We start from the raw sequence: 27,559 nt of genomic DNA on the forward strand, positions 1-27,559 counted from the left end.
AAAAAGGCACTTTATCAAGGAATCCAGGTTTAGTTTTGGATCCAGTGACGAGTTAGCGTATGGAGGTGTTGTAGTAAGAGCTTCAATCCTGCCCTGCTGCAACATCTGTGGGCAAATGTGTTGTAGGATGTCATGCAAAACCTGCATGCCTCCATAATTACATAATTATTAGTATGGTTGAAAAAAGACACATGTCCATCAAGTTCAACCAAGGAGGAGATGAATGAAGGGAAGGGGGGATGGATGATGGGTAGTTTCTATACATATGCATTAATGTTATTTTGTTTGTTATGTCCAACAATTTCTCAGTAGAGTCTTTTTTCAATTGTATAGTTTGATCTTTTCACTCGAATATTGTAATCATAAACATGTATTGTCATTACATTTACACATATATAATTTTATTCAAATCCAACAACTCCTTCTTGGTGCATTATTGTAAGTGTATTTGGCATCTGTGGTCCTCTGCCTGTAAAACACTGCCTAGACTGTGGCGTTTTGGCTATTGTTTAGTGCCTTAAGGGTACAAACCCACTTGCCGGATCTGCAGCGAGTCTCCTTGCTGCGTTTTTGCAGCGAGATTTGCTGCAGATTCCAGCCCTATACTTTCATTAGCATCCCATGTACATCCCTGCTGCGATTTTGTCTGCAGCCCTCCCCATTAACCCCCTAGCCGCCGGACATTATACATTACCGGGTCTCCATTCCTGCTTGCTTCGGGGCTCCTGGTGTCTTCACGGCCAGCCCGGCCAATCAGTGCACTGCGGCGGGGCATCGCACTGATTGGCCGGGCAGAACGTGTCGGGAGCCGCCGAAGCAAGCAGGAGCGGGGACCTGGTAATGTATATCCTGCCCGCCCCCCCTGCAGCCCCGATTGCCCCCGGCCGCATGATCGCCCCCCGCACCCTCCGGCCGTATGATCGCCCCCCGCAGCCCCGATCGCCCCCGGCCGCACGATCTCCCCCCGCAGCCCGTGCGTCCGGGGGCTGCGGGGGGGCTATCATGCGGCCGGGGGGTCCGGGGGGGCGATCATGCGGCCGGGGGCTGGGGCCGATCGGGGCTGCGGGGGGCTATCGTACGGCCGGGGGGTGCGGGGGGCGATCATGCGGCCGGGGGCGATCGGGGCTGCGGGGGGCTATCGTAAGGCCGGGGGGTGCGGGGGCGATCATGCGGCCGGGGGCTGGCGGCGATCGGGGCTGCGGGGGGCTATCGTACGGCCGGGGGGTGCGGGGGGCGATCATGCGGCCGGGGGCAATAAGGGCTGGAGGGGGGGCGGGCAGGATATACATTACCAGGTCCCCGCTCCTGCTTGCTTCGGCGGCTCTCGGCACGTTCTGCCCGGCCAATCAGTGCGATGCCCCGCCGCAGCGCACTGATTGGCCGGGCTGGCCGTGAAGACACCAGGAGCCCCGAAGCAAGCAGGAACGGGGACCCGCTAATGTATAATGTCCGGCGGCTAGGGGGTTAATGGGGAGGGCTGCAGACAAAATCGCAGCAGGGATGTACATCCCTGCTGCGAGTTTCTCTGCTAATGAAAGTATAGGGCTGGGATCTGCAGCGAGTCTCGCTGTAAAAACGCAGCAAGGAGACTCGCTGCAGATCCGGCAAGTGGGTTTGTACCCTAAATGAATGTTTTCTTTGCACCAGTCTTAACTGGTCTATTTTAGTACTTAATGTGTGGTGATTGACAAGTTCCCCCATAACCCTCTTGTTTCTTCTGCTAGCCTAGTCCAGGTGTAGCAGGCCAAATTAACCCCCTCCTAGATTAAACCTGGATATAGTTTGACCCAGGCCAGAGTATACCCTGTAGGATAAACAGCCCGAGGCCAAACTATACCCTGGGGTGTAAAATAGCCTAGGCCAAACTAAACCCCTAGAAGCCACAATATACTCATCTAATTTCGAACTACGGTATAGTCTGGCCCAGGCCACCGCATACCCAGTGGGATAAACTCTATACCTGGGGGTGTAAAACAGCCTAGGCCAGACTATATTCCTTGAGGCCATAATATTATCACTTCACTGGTTTTCTCAACACTATCTCTAATTTGTTGAAAAGTGTGAAGTTTTTTTTATCATACTCATGCACACAGCGGCTTTCTTTTGTTGGAAAATACAGTACAATGCTTACATTGTACTGACTGTACATGGCACTGTCCCATACTTAAAGCGACTCTGTACCCACAATCTGACCACCCCAAACCACTTGTACCGTCGGATAGCTGCTTTTAATCCAAGATGCGTCCCGGGGTCCGTTCGGCAGGTGATGGCGTTTTTGACCTAAACAGCAACTTTTAAACTTGCAGCCCTGTGTCAAATTGGCGTGGCCTAGAGTATGCATACCCTAGGATTACAACGCCCCTCCATCCCTCCTACCCACCCTCTTCACCATTAGGAATGCCCCTAGAACAATTTCTCCTATTTATCACCTGTGTGAGCACAGAACTTGCATTTTATCTTGAAAAAAGCATGATCATTTTAATGTTGTTATCAGTGTTTACCATTAGCTGTATATATTGCTAGTCTAAAGGTTCCAATACACAGTACGACTATTGAGCGATTTGTTGTTCCAGATAATTTTCCCTTACACTGATCGACTTGAAGTGACTTTTTGATCGACTGATACACTGAAGTGACTTTTTGCTAATGAGAAACGGGGCTGCAATTTTAAAAGTAATTTTTTATGACAATAACTGCATCACCTGCCGAACGGACCGCAGACAGATCTTGGATTAAAAGCAGCTATCCAAAGGTACAAGTGGTTTGGGGGGGGGGGGGGTAGAGATTGTGGGTACAGGGTTTCTTTAAGGGGTATGAATCTGCCTAGGCTAATTTATCCTCCGGGTATAAATGGCCTAGGCCAAAATATACCCAGGGTATAACCTAGCCTGGGCCACTATAACCCTGGGGATTTCTGGACTGCAGACACTATAAACCTGGGTATACTCTGTCCTGTTACACTGGGCTATAGATAGTTTAGACTGAGTGGTGATGGATGGATTTCCTTCCCTATCAGTCAGTGTTCTTTGTGGACTAGATGGGCTGGGTCAATCACACCCTGAACCGGGACTTTGACATCTTATAAGAAGTTCACTTGTGCTCTGGGACCTTCTGCCTTTTGTAGATAGAGCGGGCTTTTCATATTGGATTGTCTTGTTTGGAATTCTAACCTCTTCTCCTGTCCTTCTGACCTCCATTTTTGTCTGCTTTCCTTGTACCATTCTGCCATCTTCGGTTTGACCATTATGCATCTACTTGACCATTCTTTATTTTATTCTTTTTATCCATCTCACCTTGCTCTGTGTTTCATTTACCCAGCATAGGGACCGCCAACTATTTGTCGCTTGTGGCCTAGCGCAAGACCAACAAGAAGGCAGGGACAGTGTTGAGGGGCCTAGTGCTAGGTCTATTTGTCCTTGTATCCATCCAGATCAAAACATTGTTCACACAACATACAAATGCCTAAAAGCTCTCTTTAGAACGAGTGTTATCCCGGTGTTTAAAAAAAAAAATAATTTTAAAAGCATCTGCCATATGGTATAGTACTTGTATTTAGGGCCGGCGTTAGCGCAGGGCTTACCCAGGCAAATGCCACATCGCCTCTAGGGGCCCATAGAGATAAAAAGGCCCGGTGTACTAATGTTCAACCAGCTCACTGTAGTGAGCTGGGTGACTGGGCTGAACATGAGAAGACACAGGAGACGGAGCAGGACCTGCACAGAGAGAGAAAAGGGTGAAGTACCTGATCACATGACTCGAAGGTCCTCAACCTTTACAGTCAGGAAAGTAGCCTGACAGAGAGGAAGAGGCAGAACACTGAGATGGAAGTGCTGTATGTCAGTGTCAGTCAGTTAGTGTCAATAATGTGTGTGTGTGTGTGTGTGTGTGTGTGTGTGTGTGTGTTTGTGTATGTTAGTGGTGTCTCAAGTGATTGTGCATAGTGGATGGATGGATGAGGGGCCCGCTAAGGCTCTGTCTCCCAACTGCCCACAAAAACCTGGAGCCAACCCTGCCTGTATTATACTGTGTAAACAGTCTGATAGTGGTACAGTGTAGTGGTGCTGGTCAGTGAGTACATACCTTTGTATACTGTGTATACTCTGCTCGCAAAACATGGGCAAGACTAGAGGAAAAGGAGGATGCGAGCATGGTGATAAGGGTGAGGACCTTGTTATGGTGAAACAGAGCCGCATGCTGCTGAGGGAGAACAAGAACAAAACTCATATAGGATGCCTGGCCACTGATCCCAGTTAGTAGGGGGACACACTACACCACTATTGAATCCACAGCAGGAGTTGATGTGGTTGTTGGATAACATGGCTAGTCAGTTTTCTACCACACAGTTTTCCAAGGTGATTACTGATTCGGCACTGGGATCCTCCCAGGAACTCCTCCAAGAGTCACCTTTTGCTGTCTCAGAGAAGTAATGGCGGTGGGGATTGGCAAGCAGTGTCAGTAAGTGCTCTTAAGGCAGCAAGTAAGGGGGACAAACAGAGAAAGGATTTGGAAGAGGAAGGGATGGACGAGAAGGCGACTGGTCTGAACTGGATAGCTGGTGAGCCAATCGGACACAGTATTTCACAAGAAGAGTGATCAGCAGCACCACCATAGGCTGCAAGAGGCAGTGGGGTGGCCAGAGGGAGAAGGCGGCCATAACAAGTGGCTCCACAAGTATTTAGTATCACTGCCATAGTGAATAAGGACCCAATAATGCAGTCACCTAGTAACATTTATGAGACAATGGGTCATTCTAAAGAGCTTACTGCATTCTCGCACTGTGCTGTAATAGGATGCCTTCACTGCAAGTCAGTTCATGATATGTCGTCACTACTTGAACTATGATCAACTGTGAGTAGCAATACTAAATGGTGGAACCACAGCCACGAAGCGCAACCCATATAAAGTTAGAGGACGGGGTCACAAGTGTGAGGGGCATAGTGCATAAAAACAACCAACACACAATAGCTGACTTAATAACTGTACTATGCCAAGTATGGGAATATGAAGTGATGTAAGCCACGCCACCACTGGATTAGCGGGAACTTGTTCTGTGGAAAGATGAGTCACTCTATATCTGGCAATTTGATGGTGAAATCTGGGTTTGGCAAATGTGGGACGAAAGATACCTGTTTGACTGCATTGTGCCAATTGTAAGGCTTGGTAGAGGAGGAATAAAGCTGTGGAGTTGTCCTTTAGGGAATGGCCTACCCCTCCTAGTTACTTTGAAGGGCAATCTTAATACCTCAGCATACCAAGACATTTTGGACAATTGTATCTTCCTTGTATTTTTTCTTAAATCCTAGCAATGCCTTTGCCGCACACAATAAAATACAGGGCGATTAAAAAAAGATGGTACAAAATGATTATTAATAAATAAGAGAATATAGCACAGATGTGTGAACACTAAAAGACACACTTTTAGTAGCTGTGCACAGTATGTGGGAAATGTAGGTCTATATTTAAAGTGTACTTTGTGAACACCTGATCACCTTCCTATAAGACCAAGCCTATTACATTCAGCCTTCACTTGTTCAATGTCATATGATACTGCCAGGTTATTCTAGATGAGTTACACTAACACACCCAAACATGTTTCTAGGACAACAATAACAATGAAGAAGCCCTTCACATTTCTTGTCTTCAAGACTAATTTTACCCAACTTGATGGACATCATTCCTATGAAACTGGTTTAATAGATTTGTTAGGCTAAAATAATGGGGAAGACTTATCAAACTGGTGTAAAGTAGAGTTGTCCTATTTGCCACTAGCAACCAATCAGATTCCACTTTTCATTCCTCACAGATTCTTTGAAAAATGAAAGGTGGAATCTGATTGGTTGCTAGGGGCAACTAAAACAATTTTACTTTACACCAGTTTGATAAAACTCCCCAATTGTGTTTCTGAGCAGTTAGGTGTGAACAGAACAACTTGATCACACTGAAACATGGAAGTCGGTGATTCAATATAACTCCTTGAAAATAGAGGAACTGTTAGTGCGCCAGGAGGATGCGAAAAACCGCAATCGGAGAAATAATGTCCGGCTTCGGGGCCTAGCAGAATCGGTGACTGACTTAGAAGCGGCAGCCCAGTAGAGCTGGACAGAATTCATAGGGCTCTTGGGCCTAAACCACCGCAAAATGGCAGACCACGCGACGTTATTTGCAGGGTGCATTTTTAGGCCAGGTTCAGACTATGTAACTGTGCGGCTGTATGTGCGGCTGTAATTGTGCGGCGGTATTTTTGGTGGTTCATGCGTACGCTGGAAAGTATAGGATACACGGCTGCACAGTGCACACTATGTATGAATCTACGGCCCGATCGTAAACGGACCCGTAAAAAATGAACAAGACCATTGTTTGTGGCTGGACATGCGGCCGTGGATTGACAGGCGGTCCGTACGGAGTACTTCAAAAATAGCCGGCAATGATGCCGAATGCCGATGCCTCTAATAGTTAATATATTAAATTAATAAAACACATTTTCTTTGTAATAAAGTCCCTTTCGTTGGTCAATAATTTAATTCTAACGAATCCATCATTTTGCAATTAAATATACTGTTAAAATAAATAGATATATAAATAAATGTATATTTCTATATATATTTATTTTTTGACAGTATATTTAATTGCACAATGATGGATTCGTTAGAATTAAATTATTGAACAACGAAACTGAATTTATTTCATCGAAAATGTGTTTTATTAATTAAATATTAATTAGTACAGGAAGCTCCATAAGCCGTTAAAGAGTCACTGTCGTTTTTTTTTTTTTTGCAGAAATCAATAGTCCAGGCGATTTTAAGAAACTTTGTAATTGGGTTTATTAGCCAAATCTGCCATTATCTGCATGTAAAAAGCCTTTTCCCAGGTCCCCCCCTCCTTCCTCTTTTTCATCCACTCTGAAAAATCTGAAAATTGTGACTTGTTGCAGGAGTCGTACCCTGTCTGCTCTAGGGAGAGGGGAGGGGGGAGGAGGAAGGAGGGAGTTAGCCGGCAGCAGAAAGCAGATAACAGAGGATTACAGGCACGGAGCTGGGTGACAGCTGTAATCCGAGCTCAGACAGGTCACTGGTGACTGTCACAGGAGATATCCCGAGGGATTTGTAGATTAAAGGACAACTCCGGCGGGACCCCCCAAAAAAAAAAAAACACAGACACACACAGACACCATACTCACCATCCCTCCGGTGACGATCGCCACTCCATTCGCCCGCCGTCCGCCTCACCGTCACCTGCGTCCGCCGTCCAGCGATGTCTCCTTCTTCCGGGTCCATGAGAGAGAAAAGGCTGCCAGCGCGCTTGCGCACCGGCAGCCTTTTCATTGGCTGGAGCGCATCACATGGCTTCCAGCAAGCTCAGCCAATCAGGGGTGAGCAAGCTGGAAGCCATGTGATGCGCTCCAGCCAATGAAAAAGCTACTTTTGCGCATGTGCACCAGCAGCCTTTTCTCTCCCATTCACTCTCAATGAAGAGGTCGAGGAGGAAGAAGACCCGGACCGCCCCCAGCTCTGACATCACCCGACACCAGAGAAGAGGACCGTGACGACCGTAATAGGTAATGTATATATTCTTTAACTTCCGGGGTGGGGGGTCGGGGGTCGGAAAGTGGGGGAAGGGGGCCAGACCGGGTATTTAACCACATTACAAAGTTATATAACTTTGTAATGTGTGTTAAATAAGCCAAAAAAATTTTTCGCCGGAGTTGTCCTTTAACTCTTTGTTGTCCTGTTTTGGTCTTTTCTTTAGCTCTCTCCATAGGAGAACAATGAAGACAGGGGGAGAGCTTCAAACTGCTTTTTCATGATAAAAATGCATTTTTCGGATAATAAACCCAATTACAAAGTTTCTTAAAATCGCCTGGACTATTGATTTCTGCAAAAAAAAAATTCACGACAGTGACACTTTAATTCATATTGTCGGCAAAAGAGCATTCTGTACTAATCATCACTTTACTTTAATTAAAACATCAAATGTTTCTTCTAATTATGTTATCACAATAGCATTATTAGAAGAAACATTTAGAATTATATGTGCGCTCAGCTGATTGGCTGATCGGCTCAGCGCACATATAATTAGCGGGTCCGCAGCACAGTGACTTCATTGTGCTGCGGACCAGCGAAGAGGACACATCGGGGTGAGTATAGAACTCTCCCCACCCCCTCCCCAGCACTGCACCCCTCCCAGCAAGGAAGGGGGGTCAGTTAACCCCTTCCTTGCTGGGATGGGTGCAGTCTGACATCAGTCTGGCCCCCAAGGGGTTAAGGGGGATGCAATACATCCTCCCTTAACCCCTTGGGGGCCAGACTGTAAGCAGCGATCTGTAAAGATGCTGCATACTGTAAGGTGCACAACACCGCTCACAATGATGGGTGTTGTGCTCCTGTTTGTGTGTTTTTTGTGTGTTTCTCCCTTTTTGTTTTTCAGATATCGGTATCCTGGGGATTACGTCCGATTCCGTGGACTACGTAGATGACCAGCGTTTTTTTATTTTTATTTTTTAATAAAATGGTCAATGAGGGGTGTGGGGGTGTTTTTATTTGAATAAAAAATTTTTTTAACTTGTGTCTTGTCTTTATTTCTTTACTTTATAGACTTAGTAGTGGAAGCCGTCTAATAGACGGAATCCATTACTAAGTTGGGGCCTAGTGTTAGCCCGTATAAAATGGCTAACACTAACCCCCTATTATTACCCCAGTACCCAATGCCACCAGGGGTACTGGGAAGAGCCGGGTGCCAGTGGTCCCGAAGCGTCAAAATTGGCGCTCCTGGACCAGGTGGCAGCAGGCTGGTAAGATTTAGGCTGGGGAGGGCCTAAACCAATGGCTCTTCCCACCCTGGTGTTACCAGGCTGCTGTCGTTTGGTTTTTAACCCGGCTGGTTATAAAAATAGGGGGGACTCTATGCGTTTTTTTTTATTATTTATTTATTTAGAAAAAAAACGCATAGGGTCCCCCCTATTTTTATAACCAGCCGGGTTAAAAACCAAACGACAGCAGCCTGGTAACACCAGGGTGGGAAGAGCCATTGGTTTAGGCCCTCCCCAGCCTAAATCTTACCAGCCTGCTGCCGCCCGGTCCAGGAGCGCCAATTTTGACGCTCCTGGACCACTGGCACCCGGCTCTTCCCAGTACCCCTGGTGGCATTGGGTACTGGGGTAATAATAGGGGGTTAGTGTTAGCCATTTTATACCGGCTAACACTAGGCCCCAACTTAGTAATGGATTCTGTCTATTAGACGGCTTCCACTACTAAGTCTATAAAGTAAAGAAATAAAGACAAGACACAAGTTAAAAAAATTTTTTATTCAAATAAAAACACCCCCACACCCCTCATTGACCATTTTATTAAAAAATAAAAATAAAAAAACGCTGGTCATCGACGTAGTCCACGGAATCCGACGTAATCCCCAGGATACCGATATCTGAAAAACAAAAAGGGAGAAACACACAAAAAACACACAAACAGGAGCACAACACCCATCATTGTGAGCTGTGTTGTGCTCCTTACAGTATGCAGCATCTTTACAGATCGCTGCTTACAGTCTGGCCCCCAAGGGGTTAAGGGAGGATGTATTGCATTCCCCTTAACCCCTTGGGGGCCAGACTGATGTCAGACTGCACCCATCCCAGCAAGGAAGGGGTTAAGTGACCCCCCTTCCTTGCTGGGAGGGGTGCAGTGCTGGGGAGGGGGTGGGGAGAGCTCTATACTCACCCCGATGTTGTCTCTTCGCTGGTCCGCAGCACAATGAAGTCACTGTGCTGCGGACCGGCTCATTATATGTGCGCTGAGCCGATCAGCCAATCAGCTGAGCGCACATATAATTCTAAATGTTTCTTCTAATAATGCTATTGTGATAACATAATTAGAAGAAACATTTGATGTTTTCATTAAAGTAAAGTGATGATTAGTACAGAATGCTCTATTGCCGACAATATGAATTAACGGCTTATGGAGCTTCCTGTACTAATTAATATTTAATTAATAAAACACATTTTCGATTAAATAAATTCAGTTTCGTTGTTCAATAATTTAATTCTGACGAATCCATCATTGTGCAATTAAATATACTGTTAAAAAAAAAATATATATATATAAATATACATTTATTTATATATCTATTTTTTTAACAGTATATATTTTTTTTAAACTCAGTTTTATTAAAAATGTATATAAATGCAGTACAAAAGAGAATTGGCATAGGTATCATCAAGAAAGGAGAATCATGAGCAATTCCATCATGGTCAATAGAATGGTAAGCATGACAAGAGGTACTGCATACAGGTGACTTACATGCAGAAATAACTCGTTGCAAACATAAATATAAATATAAATATAACTGAGGTGAGTCAATGACACACTTTACCATATTAAGTCCTATCCGGAGGGGATGTTGTCAGGTGTGAGTCCTTCCACGCGCCCCATACTTTAGCAAATTTTTTAGGGCATTTACGGTGCAAATATACAATTTTATCATACATCATTACGGTGTTGACCTGTTTTTTCCACATGGAAAGGTTAGGGGGACGGGGGTCCATCCATCTGATGGCGATGGACTTACGAGCGAGAAATAACGTCTCCCTTAAAAAGGTGCCCTGGTGGGGCGTCCAGACGTCCTCCTCCAACAAGCCGAACAGGCATACTGATGGTGACAATGGGACCAGCATTGACAGGACCGAGGACAGCAGCTGTATTACCGAACCCCAGAAAGAGGCAATAGATGGGCATGTCCACACCATGTGCCAAAAGTCTGCAGGACCAGTCTGGCACCTGGGACATATAGGGGCTGGAATGCGCCCCATGCGGAATAGCCGTTGGGGTGTTAAGTATGCTTGGTGGATAAAATACAGTTGGATTAGCTTATTATTAGCTGCTGGGGATACGTGTCTGTGAGACTCCAATAGGGCCTCACAGTCCTCGTCATCAAGAGTAGGGATATATGTTTTCCATCTATCTAGCGCCGGAAGAGGGCTGGACGCCACCACCGCAGTGATCAGGTGAGAGTAGAGAGTGGAGACTAAGCCTCCTGGACCTTGGGATCTGATTACCCCTATCAAGGGGTGCGAGGACAATGAGGTCGCTGGGTTGGGGAACTGCGCGTTCAGGGCATGGCGCAATTGGAGATATCTAAAAAAGGAGGTATGCGGGATACCAAAGGATTCTCTTAGGGAGTCAAAGGTTCATATGGCATGGTCTACATACATGTCACTCACATATAGGACCCCTATCTGTGCCCAATAGTTCTGTTCAGGGAGGGATAACAAATGCGGGAGAGAGTGGTTATTCCATAGTGGAGCCTCCACGGGGGTTCCCTAAAACCGCAATTTGTTTCCGGCCGCTAACCAGACTATGCGACCCACCCTGTGGGCGGGTAGAGCCTGTACTCGGGGGCAGGAAGATGCCTCCAAGTAGGACCACAAAGATATCGGGGAGATGAAGTCCAACAGGTGTTGGTCAGGAGAGGGTCCCGGGTTTACCTGCAGCCATGGGTTCAGGTATTTCAACTGCCCAGCGAGATAGTAAAGGTACATATTAGGGAGGGACACGCCCGCACCATCCTTTGGGCGCTGCAGCTTGGCAAACTGGAGCTTTGACCGTGATGGACCCCATATGAAGGGGATCATAGCCGAGTCAAGGTCTCGAAAAACGGATTGCGGAATTGGGACAAATATATGTTGCAGGGTATAAAGGCATTTGGGCAGGACCACCATTTTAATTAAATTAATTCGGCCCACTACCGACAGCGGCAGTGAGGCCCAAATTCTAAATTTGTTGCGAAAATGTCCCAACAGTGGAAGAACATTTAGCGCCAGTGACTGTGCGGGGGTTTTGGCTATCATGATGCCTAAATATTTAAAATGGTCCACCACGGTCAAACCTTCCAGCTCAGAGCCCACACTACCATCTCTAGATGAACTAAGAAACTGCAGGGAGGACTTGCCCCAGTTAATAGAGAGGCCGGAATATGTCCCAAAAGTATCTATCAGCCGAATGGCCACAGGCAAAGACCTCTCAGGATCAGATAGGAATAAAATAAGGTCGTCGGCATAAAGGCCGACTCTATCCTCCCCGGCAGAGTGGGGAATACCCGACAATGAGGGGTCATGTCTAAGAAGAGAAGCGAGTGGTTCAATAGAGAGAATGAAAAGGAGGGGAGAGAGGGGACAGCCCTGGCGGGTACCACGTTGTAGGGAAAAGGAGGGGGATAGTATACCATTCAGTGCTATAGCAGCTCTTGGGGCTTCATATAGGATAGAGATCCATCGGACAAAATTCTGCCCAAATCCCATCCGTCTTAGGACCTCTAATAGGAAGGGAATTTCCACTGAGTCGAAGGCCTTGGCGGCATCCAGGGATGCCAAGGCCCAGTCCCTATCATCATACACTCCCCGCTGGACGGTCACCTGCACCCTTCTTAGGTTGTCAGAAGTACTGCGGCCAGGGACAAAGCCAGATTGGTCCGAGTGTATGATAGTAGGGACCAACTTATTAAGGCGATTTGCCAGTAATTTAGTTAGTATCTTGTAATCTGAGTTTAAAAGTGATATGGGTCTATAGGAACCACACATCAAAGGGTCCTTATCTGGCTTCAGCAGCAGTACTATGTTGGCCTCATAGAATGAGTCTGGCAGCCTTCCCTCCTCAAATGATGCTTTAAGCACCCCCAACAGCTGAGGGAGAAGGATGTCCTGGTATTGCACATACAGCTCGGTGGGGAAGCCATCCGGCCCGGAGGCCTTACCTTTAGCCAGAGAAGCCAGCGCATCTCCTAGCTCTTCAAGTGTTATAGGAGCATCTAGGAAAGATATGAAATCATTAGTAAGGGTAGGGAGGGGGATAGAAGCTAGGAAAGAAGAAATGTCTGCCGGGGAGTGGATCAGTCTGGTACTGTATAAGTCCCTGTAGTACTGCACGAAGACCTCTGAGATTTCCTCGCTGCCCGTGGCCAGACGGCCTGTGGCGTCTCGTACCTGGAGTATAGCTGGGGAGGCTGTGTTTTGATGGATGAGATAGGCAAGGAGACTGCTGGACTGGTTGCCCTGTTCAAAGTAACGTTGGTTTGTAAAGAACACCTTGCGTTTAGCTTTTTCATGTAACACAGTCATATAGGATCTTCCAGCCAGCAGCCATTCCCTCCTGGTATGTTCTGTGGGCTGGGCAATAAACTCTGCCTCTAGTCTAGCACATAGGGCAGCCGCCTCATCCTCCACCCGGGTTGCCTCTCGTTTATGGAAGGAAATTGAGGAATGTACACATCCTTGGAGGTAGGCCTTCAGGGTCTCCCAATATAATGGGTTGTGGACCTCAGGCCGATTAGCCTGTATAAACACGGCCAGCTGGTCTGGGATTCTATCCCGGTCCCCAAATAATGACAGCCAAAATGGGTGAATTTTCCTCGGTCCAGTCGGGGCAGTAAAAGGGGTAAGATTGAGATCTACTATAATGGCCGAGTGATCGGACACTGCTCGTTGGACATGGAACACATCTACCATGGCCACTCGGGCCCGGGGGTTACCGAATACATAGTCAATGCGGGAGAGGCTATGCCCACCCGCCCCATGGCATGTATATTCCTGTACCCGAGGGTGGGCCATTCTCCAGAGGTCCAGCCATCCCACTTCCATCATGAGTCGCGCCAGCGGGGAAGGCCCGGAGGCAGCGTCAGGCCCTATGGCCATATGGAATCTGTCTAATACAGGATCATATGTCATATTATAATCACCCATGCACAGTATTATGGAGTTTGGGTACGCCGACGCAAACCTTATGGCTTCATGTAAAATGCTGATAGGGGCCGGGGGGGGTAGGTATATACCAACGAGGACCACCGGTACCTGGGCAATCCTCCCTTGGGCGAACACCGCCCTTCCTTCGGGGTCTATGTAGGTGTGACCTGGTTCCCAACGCAGGGCCCTGTGGATTAATAAAGATACTCCTCTAGATGCAGATGAGTGCGAGGAATGTAGGGACCACTGTACCCAAGGTCTAGCTAGGAATCTATATGACTCCAGTAACATGTGCGTCTCCTGAAGACACAGTATATGTGGATTGTACCTCCTAACATGTTCAAATACCATTGCCCTCTTACGCGGGGTCCCCAACCCCCTTACATTCAAGGACATTAATCGTGTAGTCATATCAAAACTCTATCACCTCATGTAACTAAGAACACAATACACAGTAACTAGCAAACAATAAAACTATGACAATAGAACACAGAAGTTCTACGTGGCTTCTTATACGGGGGAAGTCTGAGAAACGGGTTCTCAGGTACTCAGACTTAGTACTTCAATGGGTAACCGGTGTGACCTATGTATTATCAGCTGCCAAACAGGCATAGCCATTATGCGCCCTAAGGCGAACGTTACTGGCACAACAGGAACTCAAAATATGTATATTGGCAAGGGGGAGAGGGAGGGAGGGAGGGGAAGGGGAGAAGGATGGGAAAATTAATGGAGGAGGGAAAGATAAGGGAGAGGGCAGGGAAAGGTAGGGGGGAGGGGGGGGGGGAAAGAAAGAAATAGGGGAAGGGGGGGGGAGGGGGGAAAGAGAGAGATTGAGAGGAGGGGGGGAAGGGATATGGGGAAGGGGGGGAGAGATAGGGGGGAAGGGAGGGGGAGGGGGGGAGGGAGGGGGAAGGGAGGGAGGGGGGGAAGGGGGGGGGAGGGGGGTTTGGGGGGGGGGGGAAAGAAAAAAAAAAAAGGGGGATAAGACCGTGCATCTGAACCGCAGGGTGTTAGCTTTGCCGCGGCGTAACCTCGGTAGTGCAGGAATCATTGTCTCTGATGTCCAACCTCAACGGAGATCTGCAGGAGGTATAGTGCAGGAAGAAGTCTCAGTTATGTCCCTGTGGAGAATAAACATGCGTGCTCAATCGGGAGGCCCCCCTTGCAATCTCAGCGCGGGGATGGTGGCGCCATGCGATCGCGGCCCAGTGACCGAAGCCAGTCATCCGCCTCGGCCGGGGTGTTAAAGAACATAGCCCGCTCATCGTAGATAACCCGGAGGCGGGCCGGGAAGGACATGGAGTAGATGATGCGCCGTTCTCTCAGCCTGGCCTTCACAGCCGTAAACGAGGCCCTCGTTTTCTGGAGAGCAGCGGAGAAATCCGGGAACAGTTGGATGCTGACATTCTGGTACGTTACTTGGCCGAGCCTGCGGGCCGCAGATAGCGCCGCGTCTCTGTCCCGGCTACTGAGCAGGCGTACCAGGAATGGTCTTGGCGGGGCGCCGGGTGGTAACGGCCTGGAAGGTACCCGGTGGGCCCTCTCCACCGCGAAGGCCATAGAAAAATGCGCATCAGGTAGGATATCCTTGAGCCAGTGCTCAGCAAATGTGCATGGATCTTTCCCCTCAGCCCGCTCAGGAAGGCCCAGGATTCTCAGGTTATTACGCCTGAGGCGATTTTCCAGGTCGTCAGTTTGTTGGGCCCAGGCGGCAGCCGACCTATCTAGGGCTGTGAGCTTAGCTGGCATGGGGGCAGTCAGGTCCTCGAGGTGGGAGATTCGTGTCTCCGTCTCACTCACCCGGGCCCTGAGGTTCTGGAGGTCCTGGCGTAGTAATCCCACGTCGATTTTCACCTTCTCAATCTTCCCTGTCAGAGCAGAGGTGGAGGATTGTATGGCCGCCAGCAGTTGAGCGGTGACTTGAGAGAGTGTAGGTTCGGAGTCCGGGTCCTCCGAGTCGGCTGCTGCTGTGTTTGGCGCCATTTCGGCATCCCGGGCCGCCCGCGGCTGCTCGGCGCCATGTTGGTCTGTCGGCCGAAAGTACTCCTTCAGCTTTTCTGCGGCGATGGTCTGCCGTGTGCGGTTCATTCTTCTGCTGGGGCGACCCCTTGTCATTCAGGTACAGTTTGATATAGTTTGGCAGCTTATATCGGCAGGATAAAGGTAGTAAGCCGGTTACCAACCGGAGCTCACATGCAGCACGTCTGGTCTGTTCGGCGGTTAGCCACGCCCCCCCTTTAACAGTATATTTAATTGCAAAATGATGGATTCCTTTAAATTTAATTATTGAACAACGAAAGGCACTTTATTACAAAGAAAATGTGTTTTATTATTTTAATAGATTAACCATGAGAGACATCGGCATTAGTGCAGAGGATCGCAAACCCCCGTAATAGCGATTCATGTAAACTGTGTTCCCTGCTTTCCCAGATGCATCCAGAGGTGTTTGCATCACTTTCTTAAGATTTTATTAGTTATTTTTAGTTGAACCAGATTTCCAAGTAAATGACCGTATGTTTTGAGCCGCATGTCTATTTTTTCCCACGGCCGTAGTTTCATCCGCACATTTACAGCCGCATAAAAAATACAGCCGCACAGTTACATAGTGTGAACATAGCCTTACAAAGTAAAGGACGCCATTATGGCGGCAGCACGGGAGAAAGGGGACGTGGACTATGATGGCTCCTCTGTTATGTTGCTACAGGACCTCTCCAGCCAAACCCTGCAATTGCGCCGTGCATTGAAGCCCTTGCTGGACTTGCTCCGATCTAACGGGATCGTTTATCGCTGGGGGTTCCCCTTTCATCTAAGAGCGCACAGAGATGGCGTTACCGGAATTTTTTGTCAGTTGGGTGACCTCCCTAAGTTCCTGGGGACTTTTGAGCTACCTACGGTCTCCCTTCCAGATTGGCCGACTCCAGGGGGTGTATGTGAGTGTTGCTATCTGACTCGGCTTTCACAAACCCGAAGGCTTACTCGTCATCCTGACAAGTGTGGTGTTGAGCGAGGCGCTCTCCACCGTACTAGACCTAGCCACACAGATCTGTTTCTGTTTGACTTATGTCATTTTCCTATGTTTTCAGTTATATGTTTTGGGCCTCTTGGTGTTTTTCCCCTCCTTAATGTTCTTTCCCTCCCTCCCCCCCCCTCTAATCCACTGGGGAAGTCTAAGGGTGGTATTACACGAAGCGATTTTTTTCAATTAACGATTAACGATAAACGATCTCCAACGATCGCAATAGCGGTTGCCTAATAATCGTTCGTTTTACTACACGGAAAGATTATCGGTTATATTGGAGCAACAAAATTCAAGAACACTCCCCTTTCAATTTGCGAATGAACAGGGAACGGCTAACGACATCTTATTCAAACGAACGATGTGTAAAAGACAAACGATAAAAATAGATCCAAAACCTATTAAACGACCAACGACCAATCGTTCGTCGTTTAATCGTTGTCTACTATTACACTTAAAGATAATCGTTCAAATACGACCGATTGAACGATTATTCGAACGATAATCGCTTCGTGTAATACCACCCTAAGGGTGTCTCTATAGCGTTTCACAGACATTTCAATCCCATTGTTCTTTCTTCTCTTGCAGATGAAAATGGTAGATTTCTATTTCTTCAAATCTCCTGGCAGGACCGCCAATACATCCTGGCGAAAGTATATTTTCCCAACCAGGGACAGGTCTCGTTTGCAAAGATGGTTTTAGGCAAATTGGACAAGTTTGCTGAGTCTCTCCCCATCATTCTGGGGGGCGACATTAACTGCATCTTGGATCCACGAATAGACTCCTCCTCTGGTAAGTCCTCTCTTTCCCGTTTGGCGACACGTAAAATCCAGGTCCTTTTGCAACGTCTTCATCTGGTTGACCTTTGGCGCACCTTACATCCGAAGGAAAAAGATTACAGTTTCTATTCCCCGGCTCACTCCACATACAGTAGGATAGATGTTCTTTTAATTTCCCATGCCCTGTTCTTGTGGTCAGATCATGCTCCGGTTCATGGGTCTCTTTGCCTGCAATCTTACATTAAACGCCGGTTTTCTTGGCGTCTTAATGAGAACTTATTGGAAGATGTGGTGTGTCTGGCAGACCTTCGGAAAGCCATTGCCTCTTTCAGGGAGACCCATGAATCGGACACGACAGCTGCCCCCATAAAGTGGGAAGCGCTGAAAGCAGTCATAAGGGGGATCCTTATTGCCCATGGCTCACGTTTAAAGAGGGAGAGGGGTGCCACAATACCTAAGTTGGCGGACCGTATTGCTTCTTTGGAGGTGACTCATAAGCAAACGTTGGCCCCTGACATTTACGCTGACTTAGCTTTGGCCCGTAATAAATTGCTGGAGATCTTAGATCAGCGCTCCACATGTCTCAGAGCCAAAATGCGTGCACGGTATTATGAGTTTGGAGACAAGAGTGGGCACCTTTTATCTAGAGCTTTACACCCACGGAAGCAGAATACCTTTATCTCTTCCATTGCACGTCCTCAGGGGGGCAAAGCATACGCTACTAAGGACATCTTAGCGCAGTTTCGCAGCTTTTATGCTTCCTTATACTCACTGAAGCGTCACTGGGCCCATTTGCCAACTGAGCAAGTGCATAGTAAGATCCAAACTTATATGTCTAAATGTCCTATCCCACGCCTCCCTGTGGAGGTTAGAGATATGTTAGATTCTGATTTCTCCCTTGTCGAACTGGCTGCTGTCATTAAAGAGGCTAAAAATGGTAAGTGTCCGGGACCAGACGGCTATACCGCAAGGTTTTATAAACTCTTGGAAAGCGAGCTGTCTCCTGTGCTTCTCTCTGCTTTTAATGAGGTATGGCAGGGGGGGTCTTTTCCGTCCTCGGCCCTTCTGGCTCATATTTCTGTGATCCCTAAACCTGGGAAATCCCCTGAGGTCTGTGTCAATTATAGACCGATATCTTTAATTAATTTAGATATCAAGCTTTATTCTAAGATCCTGGCTTCTAGGTTGAGCCCATATTTACATCTAGTCATAGCTAAGGATCAAGTGGGTTTTATGAAGCAGAGAGAGGCACAGGACAACACGATTCGCACCCTGACCCTTATGGAGCGGGCTAGAGTGGCTGGTGCCCCCCTGTGCATCCTGTCACTTGACGCTGAGAAAGCGTTTGACGGGGTGCACTGGGGGTTCTTGGAGGCGGCGTTACACCATATTGGTCTAGGGCCAGCAATGCGGGGAGGCATTATGGCCCTCTATAAGGGCCCTGCAGCTCAGGTTAGGGTTAATGGGATGCTTTCTGACCCCTTTCCGATCTCGAACGGGACACGACAGGGATGCCCACTTTCCCCTTTACTGTACATTCTAGTCATAGAATTCTTAGCTGAAGCTATCAGGAATAATGATTCTATTAAAGGCCCCGTGGTGGGTGGATGGTCCCAAAAATTGCTATGTATGCAGATGACGTCCTTTTATATATCTCTGGATGTATGGATGAAATACAACGTTATGGAGAGGTCAGTTATTTTAAAATTAACACCTCAAAGTCAGAGCTTCTTAATGTTTCCTTACCTGGCCTTGTTGTGTCCCGTTTGAGATCGAACTTTCCCTTTAAATGGCAATCCACCTCCCTGAAGTATCTAGGGGTCCACTTGATCCCTGACATGAATTCTTTATATGCAGCAAACTTTGCTCCATTATTAAAACTCCTAGAAAAAGACCTGGAGGGATGGCGACACCTTAATCTTTCTTGGTTTGGCCGCCTTGCGGTGATCAAGATGGATATTCTGCCAAGGGTCCTTTATTATTTCCAGACGTTGCCTATGGTACCTATAGGCCCATTCCTGCGGAGGTTGAAATCTCTATTAAATAGATTTATTTGGGGCAACAAGAGGGCCCGCCTTCCTTATAGACTTCTTGCCAGACCTAAAATGAAGGGGGGCACAGGTCTGCCCGACTTTAGAGTCTACCATCAGGCAGTGTTGGGTTCCTGCTTGCTTGACCTGATACACTCTAAAGATACAAAACAATGGGTACCTTTGCTTGAGGATCTGTCTGTCTGCCCCCCTCTTGCTTTTCTGTGGAGTGAGCCTGGGAATAGACCTGCTTTAGGCAACCTTCCGGCTCTTGTTAGGGTGCTGTTATCTTTCAGCGACATTATGGTTAGGACGCTACAGTTATGGTTTAGACCAGGTCCTTTGACTCCCCTGCTGGATTACAGTGCCATTCCCCCTGACCTTGCAGACCGGTTCAGGCGCTTGGGTAACAGGGCATCTGGTTTGCAGTTTCGACATTTGTGCACCAGTAGGGGAGTACGCTCCTTCACTGATCTCATTGACGCAGCAGTGCTGCAACCTACTGAGTGGTTGATCTATGAGCAACTTAAGGATCTTTTCCTCACTGTTAAAGACAGTTGGGGTGTCATGGAGGAGCTGACTAGCTTTGAAAAATTATGTGCTGCAGCTACTCATCCAGGACACGCTATGTCTTTGCTATATGCACTCTTTCTGGATATCAAAGACGTTGCTTACAGGCCTGCATATGCCGCCAAATGGGAAAGGGGACTGGGGATACAGCTCTCTGATAATGATTGGAACTCGATTTTTAGCCTGGTTCATAAATCGTCCCTCTCCAGTTATACCCAGGAAAAGAATTTCAAAATTATGTCCCATTGGTATTATTATCCTGAGAGACTATCTAGACTGTCTCCCTCTGTTGACCCTGTATGTTGGAGATGTGGGGTAGGACGGGGTAGCCTGGAACATATTTGGTGGTCTTGCCCGGAGATTTCTAATTTCTGGACTTCCGTCTTTGCTATGTATAGCAAGGTAAGTTCAGAAACTGTTGCTCCCTCTATGGGTCTGGCATTGTTGTCTTCCCTCGGTGGATTCCCTGAAATCCTTCCGTAGAGGTCTCCTTCGCCACTTTCTGCATGCTGCCAGACAGGCAATCCCGGGTAAATGGAAATCCACGTCTCCCCCTACCTCTGGGGACTTTTTGGATTGTCTCCTGGAAATAAAGCGTATGGAGGACCTCTCCGCAACCTTGTTCAATAGGACTTGGTTTTGTTGGGAGGTGTTCAGTGATTCTGGTGGCATTGCGACCTGGATCTCACAATTTTGGCGTTAGTCTTATTGTGATGCCCTTCATTTATAAAGATGTCAGTTGCTATCTTAATGCTCTTTCTTCCTTCTCTCTCTTACTCCTCTCTCCTGTATTGTCTCCCCTTCCACACCCCCTCCCTCCCCTTTCCCTCCCCCCCTACCTCCCCCTTACCGTGTATTTTTAGTCTGGTTAGGCTCTGTTTTTATTATTAGTTAGTGCCTTATATGAGATGACCTTTTTCTTCTATATTACTGAGCTATGGAAGTGCATTGGGTGAAATACTGAGTCTTTCTCCTTGGGTCTCTTGACCTTATAGTATGTATTGCAAAATTCTTGTGATACTGTGAAATTATGTGCCTTGACCTCTCGTGCACTATGTTCTCTATTTTGTTATATGATATTGGTCTCTCAATAAACCTTGATTTACCCCCAAAAAATTACGTCAGTCATTTTGCATTTTGGATGCCCTTTCACATTATTCTAGTTCAGGTGGACTGATTGCCATTTGGGTGCCTAATTGAAAAGTCCATTGAATTTACTAGTATAGACGGTGAAAGGACAGTGCAAAATTAAATAAGTGTGTGAACAACTAAAAATAACATCCATTGTTTTTAAAAGACGTCCGCAAATAATTGTCATGATTATTATTTTGAAATCCGTGCAAACAACATTAGTTATGTAATACACTGTGTGCATTGGACGGTCATCATTCTGTTGACTTCAATGCATTCCCAATGAGGTCAGTTAAAATTTGGTAATAATAGACTTTTTTTTTTTTTTTTTTTTAAAGAAAAGGTGGATGCTTTTCTTTTTCTTTTTTTTTTTTTTTACTTAAGTTGAACATAAGCTGTTCAAGTGTGTGTGTGTTGGTAAATCACACACACTTCCTCATTAAAGGAAAAGTCCGGCGAAAATTTTTATTAAAGTATTGTAATTTCCACCCAAAAGTTATAGAAATCACCAATATACACTTATTACAGGAAATGCTAATAAAGTGCTTTTTTTACTGCACTTACTACTGCATCAAGGCTTCACTTCCTGGATAAAATGGTGATGTCACAACCCGACTCCCAGAGCTGTGGGGGCTGTGGCTGCTGGAGAGGATGATGGCAGGGGGATGCTCAGTGTCTCTCCAGTGCCCTGTGTCTCTCAGTGTCCCCCTGCCATCATCCTCTCCAGCAGCCACAGCCTGCACAGCTCTGGGAGTCGGGTCGTGACATCACCATTTTATCCTGGAAATGAATCCTTAATGCAGAAGTAAGCGCAGTGAAAAAAGCCCTGTGCATTTCCCATAATAAGTCTATATTGGTGATTTGTATAACTTTTGGGGGGCAATGCAATACTTTAACAAAAATTTGCGCTGGACTTTAACAGATCCATAATATTGTACATCATATTAAATCACTGTTTATTTTTTTTGTTTTTTTCTCTAAACGCTTATCCGCTGCTGTATGTCCTGCAGGAAATGTTTTTTTTTCTTTTCAGTCTGACACAGTGACAGGAACAGTCCAGAGCAGGAGAGGTTTTCTATGGGGATTTGGTGCGTTTTTGGACAGGTTCTGCCATGGACAGGGTTGGCAGCAGAGATTTTTAAATAGCAGTAAATACAAATCTATATAAGTTCTGAAACCAGTTGATTTGAAAGATTTTTTTTGCTGCATAACCCCTTTAAATGAATGGGGTAGAGAAAGGTTTACTGGGCGCTATTTTAGTTTTCGCCCAGACAGCTAAAACCTAGAATCGGCCCTGACAGTAGGAGCTTACTGCCTGTCCCTGATGTCAGAGTTTGGATTACAGTATTTGGGTAGGGCACTGGTATAGTTTTTTTTTCACATTCAGTAGTAGTACTTAGAAACAAGGCAGGATGGTAGATATAGATGCTAGAAATCACAGGTAGTAGATTAAAACTATATCTAGTATATACACAAAATGATCACAATATGGTATGAAGAACATTGTGATCATTCTGTGTGTGTGCTACATATAGTTTTATCCTTTCTCTTGTGTGCTTTGATATGTGCATACACTCAGAGCTGCACTAAGACACTGAGGCACTGGGGTGTATTTATAGATCTTGGGGGACATTTATTAAGACCAGCGTACTCGTACACCGTTCTTAAATTAGGTGTACGCCTCTTATGGAATCCAGCGCTCCAGGCATACCAAAACTACACCTGCTTCCTGGCGTAAATCATGATAAATGAGACGCGGGTGGCGGCCATGCCTCATCCACCGCCTTGCCTCGCCCATCGGGCGAGCAGTGGATACAGCAGGCATACACCAGGGAGAAGGGGCAAATCTGTGCCTTCTCCCTGGTGTACGCCCCGGTCATAACTTTCATAAATGTCCCCCTAGTGTCTATTTATATATAGGTAGTAGATTAAGAGGTGATGCTATATGTTGCAGACAGGTACAGCCATGCCCAAGTTATGGCAGATAAACACATCTTCAATGTAACCTCTGCCTGTACTACTGGATCTGGCACTCTGTGATCTCCTTCAGCAAAGACGGATCAGCCATTGCCGTAAATACAGGTTATTTCTCTAAGTCTAAAGTCTATCGCAACTACAGCCAAGGTTGTCAGAATCCCCTCCAAAAGTGCCATGTGTATTTGGATAGGCCCCGTCTTCCAGTAGCCTTCCCACTTCAAGAACAAATCTTCCTAAAACTATCAGAGACTTAGCAAGCCTTAAGTAATATTTATCACCAGTCTAAATTGCTAAAGCAATATCTTTCCAAAAACCTCTAAAAGGGAAAACACTGACAAAATGCATCTTGTAAACTCAGTCTTGAAAAACACACCCTTGTACCTTTAAGAGAGTCTAGGAAACATTTCATCTGTTTCAGTTACTCTGCATTTCTGCAGTGCACCACATGACAGAGAGACAGGCACTTTTAACAGGCAAGGAGAGCTACTACCGCTCTGAGCCATGTGACAAAACAGTACTGTAACATCAGCTTTTGGAAGTAACATCTAGGACCCCTGGGTTACCACATAAGCTGTGGCACACAGCCAGGTACTGTTGTGTATAGCAGCACTACAGCACAATGCAGAATAGTATTGGTATTCCTGTCTCTATACACTACAGCTGTTAGAATGACTCAATAATATCCTCCCCAGAAAACCTTCATAACATCTTTAAGAGTCAAATAATTTGTCATCCCCCCCCCCCCTACACACACACACCTGCTGATAAGGAGATGCACAGTAAAGGACCCTAAATGTTGGGGAAGGGGGGCGTCCTTGGGCCAAAGACAGGGGGGTGGGAGGTGTAAAGTATGGGGATTACCTGCAGAGGGGGATGTATACAGTATGGAGGGCTATCTACACAGGCACTTACAGTGTAGGGCTCTAAAAACAGTGGGACATACAGTATGGCGGCTAACTACCTATAGAGGGGGGCATACAGTGTTGGGGCATACCGTATTTCTCCAAAAAGAAGACCTACCTAAAAAATAAGCCCTAGCCCTTTTTTTTCCAGAAAAAAAAAATTATAATATTTTTAGAGAAATACAGCAACAACAGAAGGCTCCAGTAATGGCAGGGTTAATCAGCAGCTTACCCAGACATGCTCCACAGGGGATTACACATGGGACTTGTGGTCCTGCTAGACTTCTACAATTAACCATTTCTTAATGAGGGATTAAACACAGGCATATCATTTCCAGCCACTTGCCCAGATAATCTTGTCTAACAATCCACAACTCAATCTGTACAGCTGCTATAGGCATAATGCCTTATTAGACCAATAAAAGTCAGAAACAACAAGTCTATTGCACTACAACAACCAATGCACCATCTGTACAGAAGGCCATAGATATTGTAGTGCCCTACATCTCACTGCTCCCTTTATAAAGCAGGGTATTCACAAAACATCAAAGCAACAGATAATGCATATATGAATATTGTGTAATATTTCCCATTAAACAACAATATGGACCTTGAATCAGCAGAGGAAATCAGGCTGCCAGAGCTAAAACAGAGGGGGTTTGTATATTAATGCCAGGACATGGCATGTGACTATGTCTGACTGCACAATATACTCAGCTAGAACATAACAGCACACTGCCAAGGTAAACACAAGACCCTGGGGTACAATTACCAAGCCCAATGGGAACCTACTTCCCATTGCTTCCTGGGAAGTCTTACACAGGAGATATACAATGTTTCTGGATTTGTTACAATGTTTGTACTTATGGTAAACAAATACTCAGACACAACTCACACAGGCTTTGGCAGACAGCTCACACAGGCTTGGCATGCTGGCTTTACTTACCATGATCTCTCTGGGGTCCTGCTTGAGAGTAAAGGTGTTCTTGGGTCTGGGGAGCATAGTGTAAAAACTAAAATGTTTAGAGAAGACAGGTATAAGTAGAGCACACAGCAGACAGGGAGAGTCAGCTCCTCTGTGCTGCTCCCATGGTGACAGTATAAAGAGGACTTTGTTCTGGAGCTGAGTGTTGCAGAATAGGTTGGGGGTGGTTAGACGACCCTCCTGCCCATGAATGCAGGGCAGGGCACTGCTGCTGTGAATGTGAGGCTGGCAGGACTGTGTCCCTAGTCTTGAGTTGAGCAGGGATTCCCCCTGCAGTGGGTGTTAGCTTCTCCTCCTGCTGCAGTGTCTGATCTCCTTGGTGAAACTGACACTGTAGACACATGTATTCTCAGCCTCTTAAAGGGACAGGATATAGAATAATAGACTGATCTACTCTGGCATGTGCAGTCTGTAGTTAGGATGCCTTGCACATTTGTAACCCTTTAACTGCTGTGGTAAACTAAGGATTGTGCATTTTAATGGTCCATTTACACAGAAAGATTATCTGACAGATTATCTGCCAAAGATTTGAGGCCAAAGCCAGAAACAGACTTTAAACAGAGATCAGGTCATAAAGGAAAGCCTGAGATTTCTCCTTTTTTCAAATCCATTCCTGGCTTTGGCTTCAAATCTTTGTCAGATAATATCTGTGTAAATGGACCCTATGGGGGAGATTTATCAAAGGGTGTAATATTTAGACTGGTGCAAACTGCCCACAGCAACCAATTACAGCTCAGCTTCCAGCTCTGGTGAAAGGAAAGAGGAGCTGTAATTGGTTGCTGTGGCCAGTTTGCACCAGTCTAAATTTTACACCCTTTGATAAATCTCCCTTTATGTGTTTACTATTAGTAATCTAATGTAATGATGGAACTAAACTAAAGGTTGATTGTGTAGTGTGATATGGCTGCAGATTGTCAGCAAAGTGACACTTTTTTTTACTCCACAGAATTTCCCATGAATACGTCTCCTATTGTGAGAATAAGGTACCCCCAGCTCCATCCAGCCTGCTTGTATGTAAATTCATCTATTCGTTATCTGTGTATTGTGAGCTTGCCATCTAGCCTGCCTCTCAAAGCTACAACACAAACTAGTGCAGCATGTTGGAATCCCTACATACCCCGCCAAAGTCAAAGGGGTCTGTTAAACACCATTGTCCTGTATGTAACGGATTTGCCATTATTGTCTTGTTCTATTCTAATGACAGGGCACAACAGATGGTGTTATTCTATCCTTAAAGGGGTATTCCAGGATTTCTTTTTTCTTTCATCTAAATGTGCTTAGGACACAGTTAAATAGAATAAAGAAACATACTTTTTTTTGCTCCCCCACCACTGCCACTGTCTCCATGTTGCACCCCAATGAGCTGCACTTTCTTGGTTCTGCCACCAACAAGGATTTTCCCACTCAGCCAGTCAGTGACAATTGCACTTTTCTATCTTAGCCATTGAAGAAGATCCTAGACACAAGGAGGTCCAGTGTAACAGAGGACAGACACAGAGATAGCAAGTGGACTAAGTATAGTATTTTTGTTTTATTTAACTATGCCTCCATCCTCTCCATACAGGCCGAGCAGTCTTGTGTTTTCTATGTGGGTGGGTTAAGCGGCAGTCTTTCTGCTGTGGTTTATCTCTCCCAGAACAAAGGGGTCAGGTGGCGATTTTGCATCATGTCTGACCCCTATCTCCACTGTTATCATCTGTCATCAGGCGAGACCCATATACCTTATGCTGATGGCCAAGTGTAAGCTGCGGGTATGGCTGACAAAGGTATAAGGCAGGGTTACTCAACAACTTTTAGTGAAGGTCCACTTATCGGGGTCTTTTGTCAGGTGAAGGTCCGAGCTGAACATCAGTAGTAAACGTGTTTTGTTACTTTTCACAAACGTTGTTGAACTATTTACATACCGCTACGCTAGAAAAAAGACGTCTTAGAGGCGATCTGATCACAATGTACAAATATACGAATGGACAGTACAGAGATCTTTGTAGTGGTCTTTTTACTCCTAGGTCTGTAACAATGACAAGGGGGCATCCTCTACGTCTAGAGGAAAGAAGATTTCATCATCAGCATCGACGCGGGTTCTTTACTGTACAAGCGGTAAGACTGTGGAACTCTCTGCCACATGAGGTTGTCATGGCCGATTCATTAAATAAGTTCAAGGGAGGCCTTGATACTTTTCTTGAACAATATAATATTACAAGTTATGGGCATTAGTTTTCTGGTGATACGTTGATCCGGGGATTGTTCTGGTTGCCATTGCAGTCGGGGGAGGGGGGGGGGAGTTTCTCCCTGTGGTGTGGCGGTTGTCTTCTGCCCCATAGGGGTTTTTCGCCTTCCTGGATCAACACAGTAGGATTCTCCTAGGTTGAACCTGATGGACTCTTGTCTTCTTTCAACCTTATTTACTATGTTACTATGTTACCGAATTGCTGCTTATTAGTGGGAA

At 46.3% G+C, this 27,559-nt stretch overlaps 1 protein-coding gene across 2 annotated transcripts in view; it reads right to left on the minus strand.

The window, feature by feature from the left end:
- Window positions 1–25,419, minus strand: part of MTMR11 (myotubularin related protein 11) — a 124,325-nt gene extending 98,906 nt beyond the window's left edge. For both annotated transcript variants that reach the window (XM_069950988.1, XM_069950986.1), the window contains exon 1: window positions 25,075–25,419. In XM_069950988.1, the coding sequence (XP_069807089.1) occupies window positions 25,075–25,131 (57 nt within the window). In that variant the 5' untranslated portion in view covers window positions 25,132–25,419. The remainder of the gene's footprint in view (window positions 1–25,074) is intronic.
- Window positions 25,420–27,559: the final 2,140 nt, after the last annotated feature.

This window comes from Dendropsophus ebraccatus, chromosome 13 (genome assembly GCF_027789765.1).
Source record: "Dendropsophus ebraccatus isolate aDenEbr1 chromosome 13, aDenEbr1.pat, whole genome shotgun sequence".
Classification (NCBI taxonomy): domain Eukaryota; kingdom Metazoa; phylum Chordata; class Amphibia; order Anura; family Hylidae; genus Dendropsophus; species Dendropsophus ebraccatus.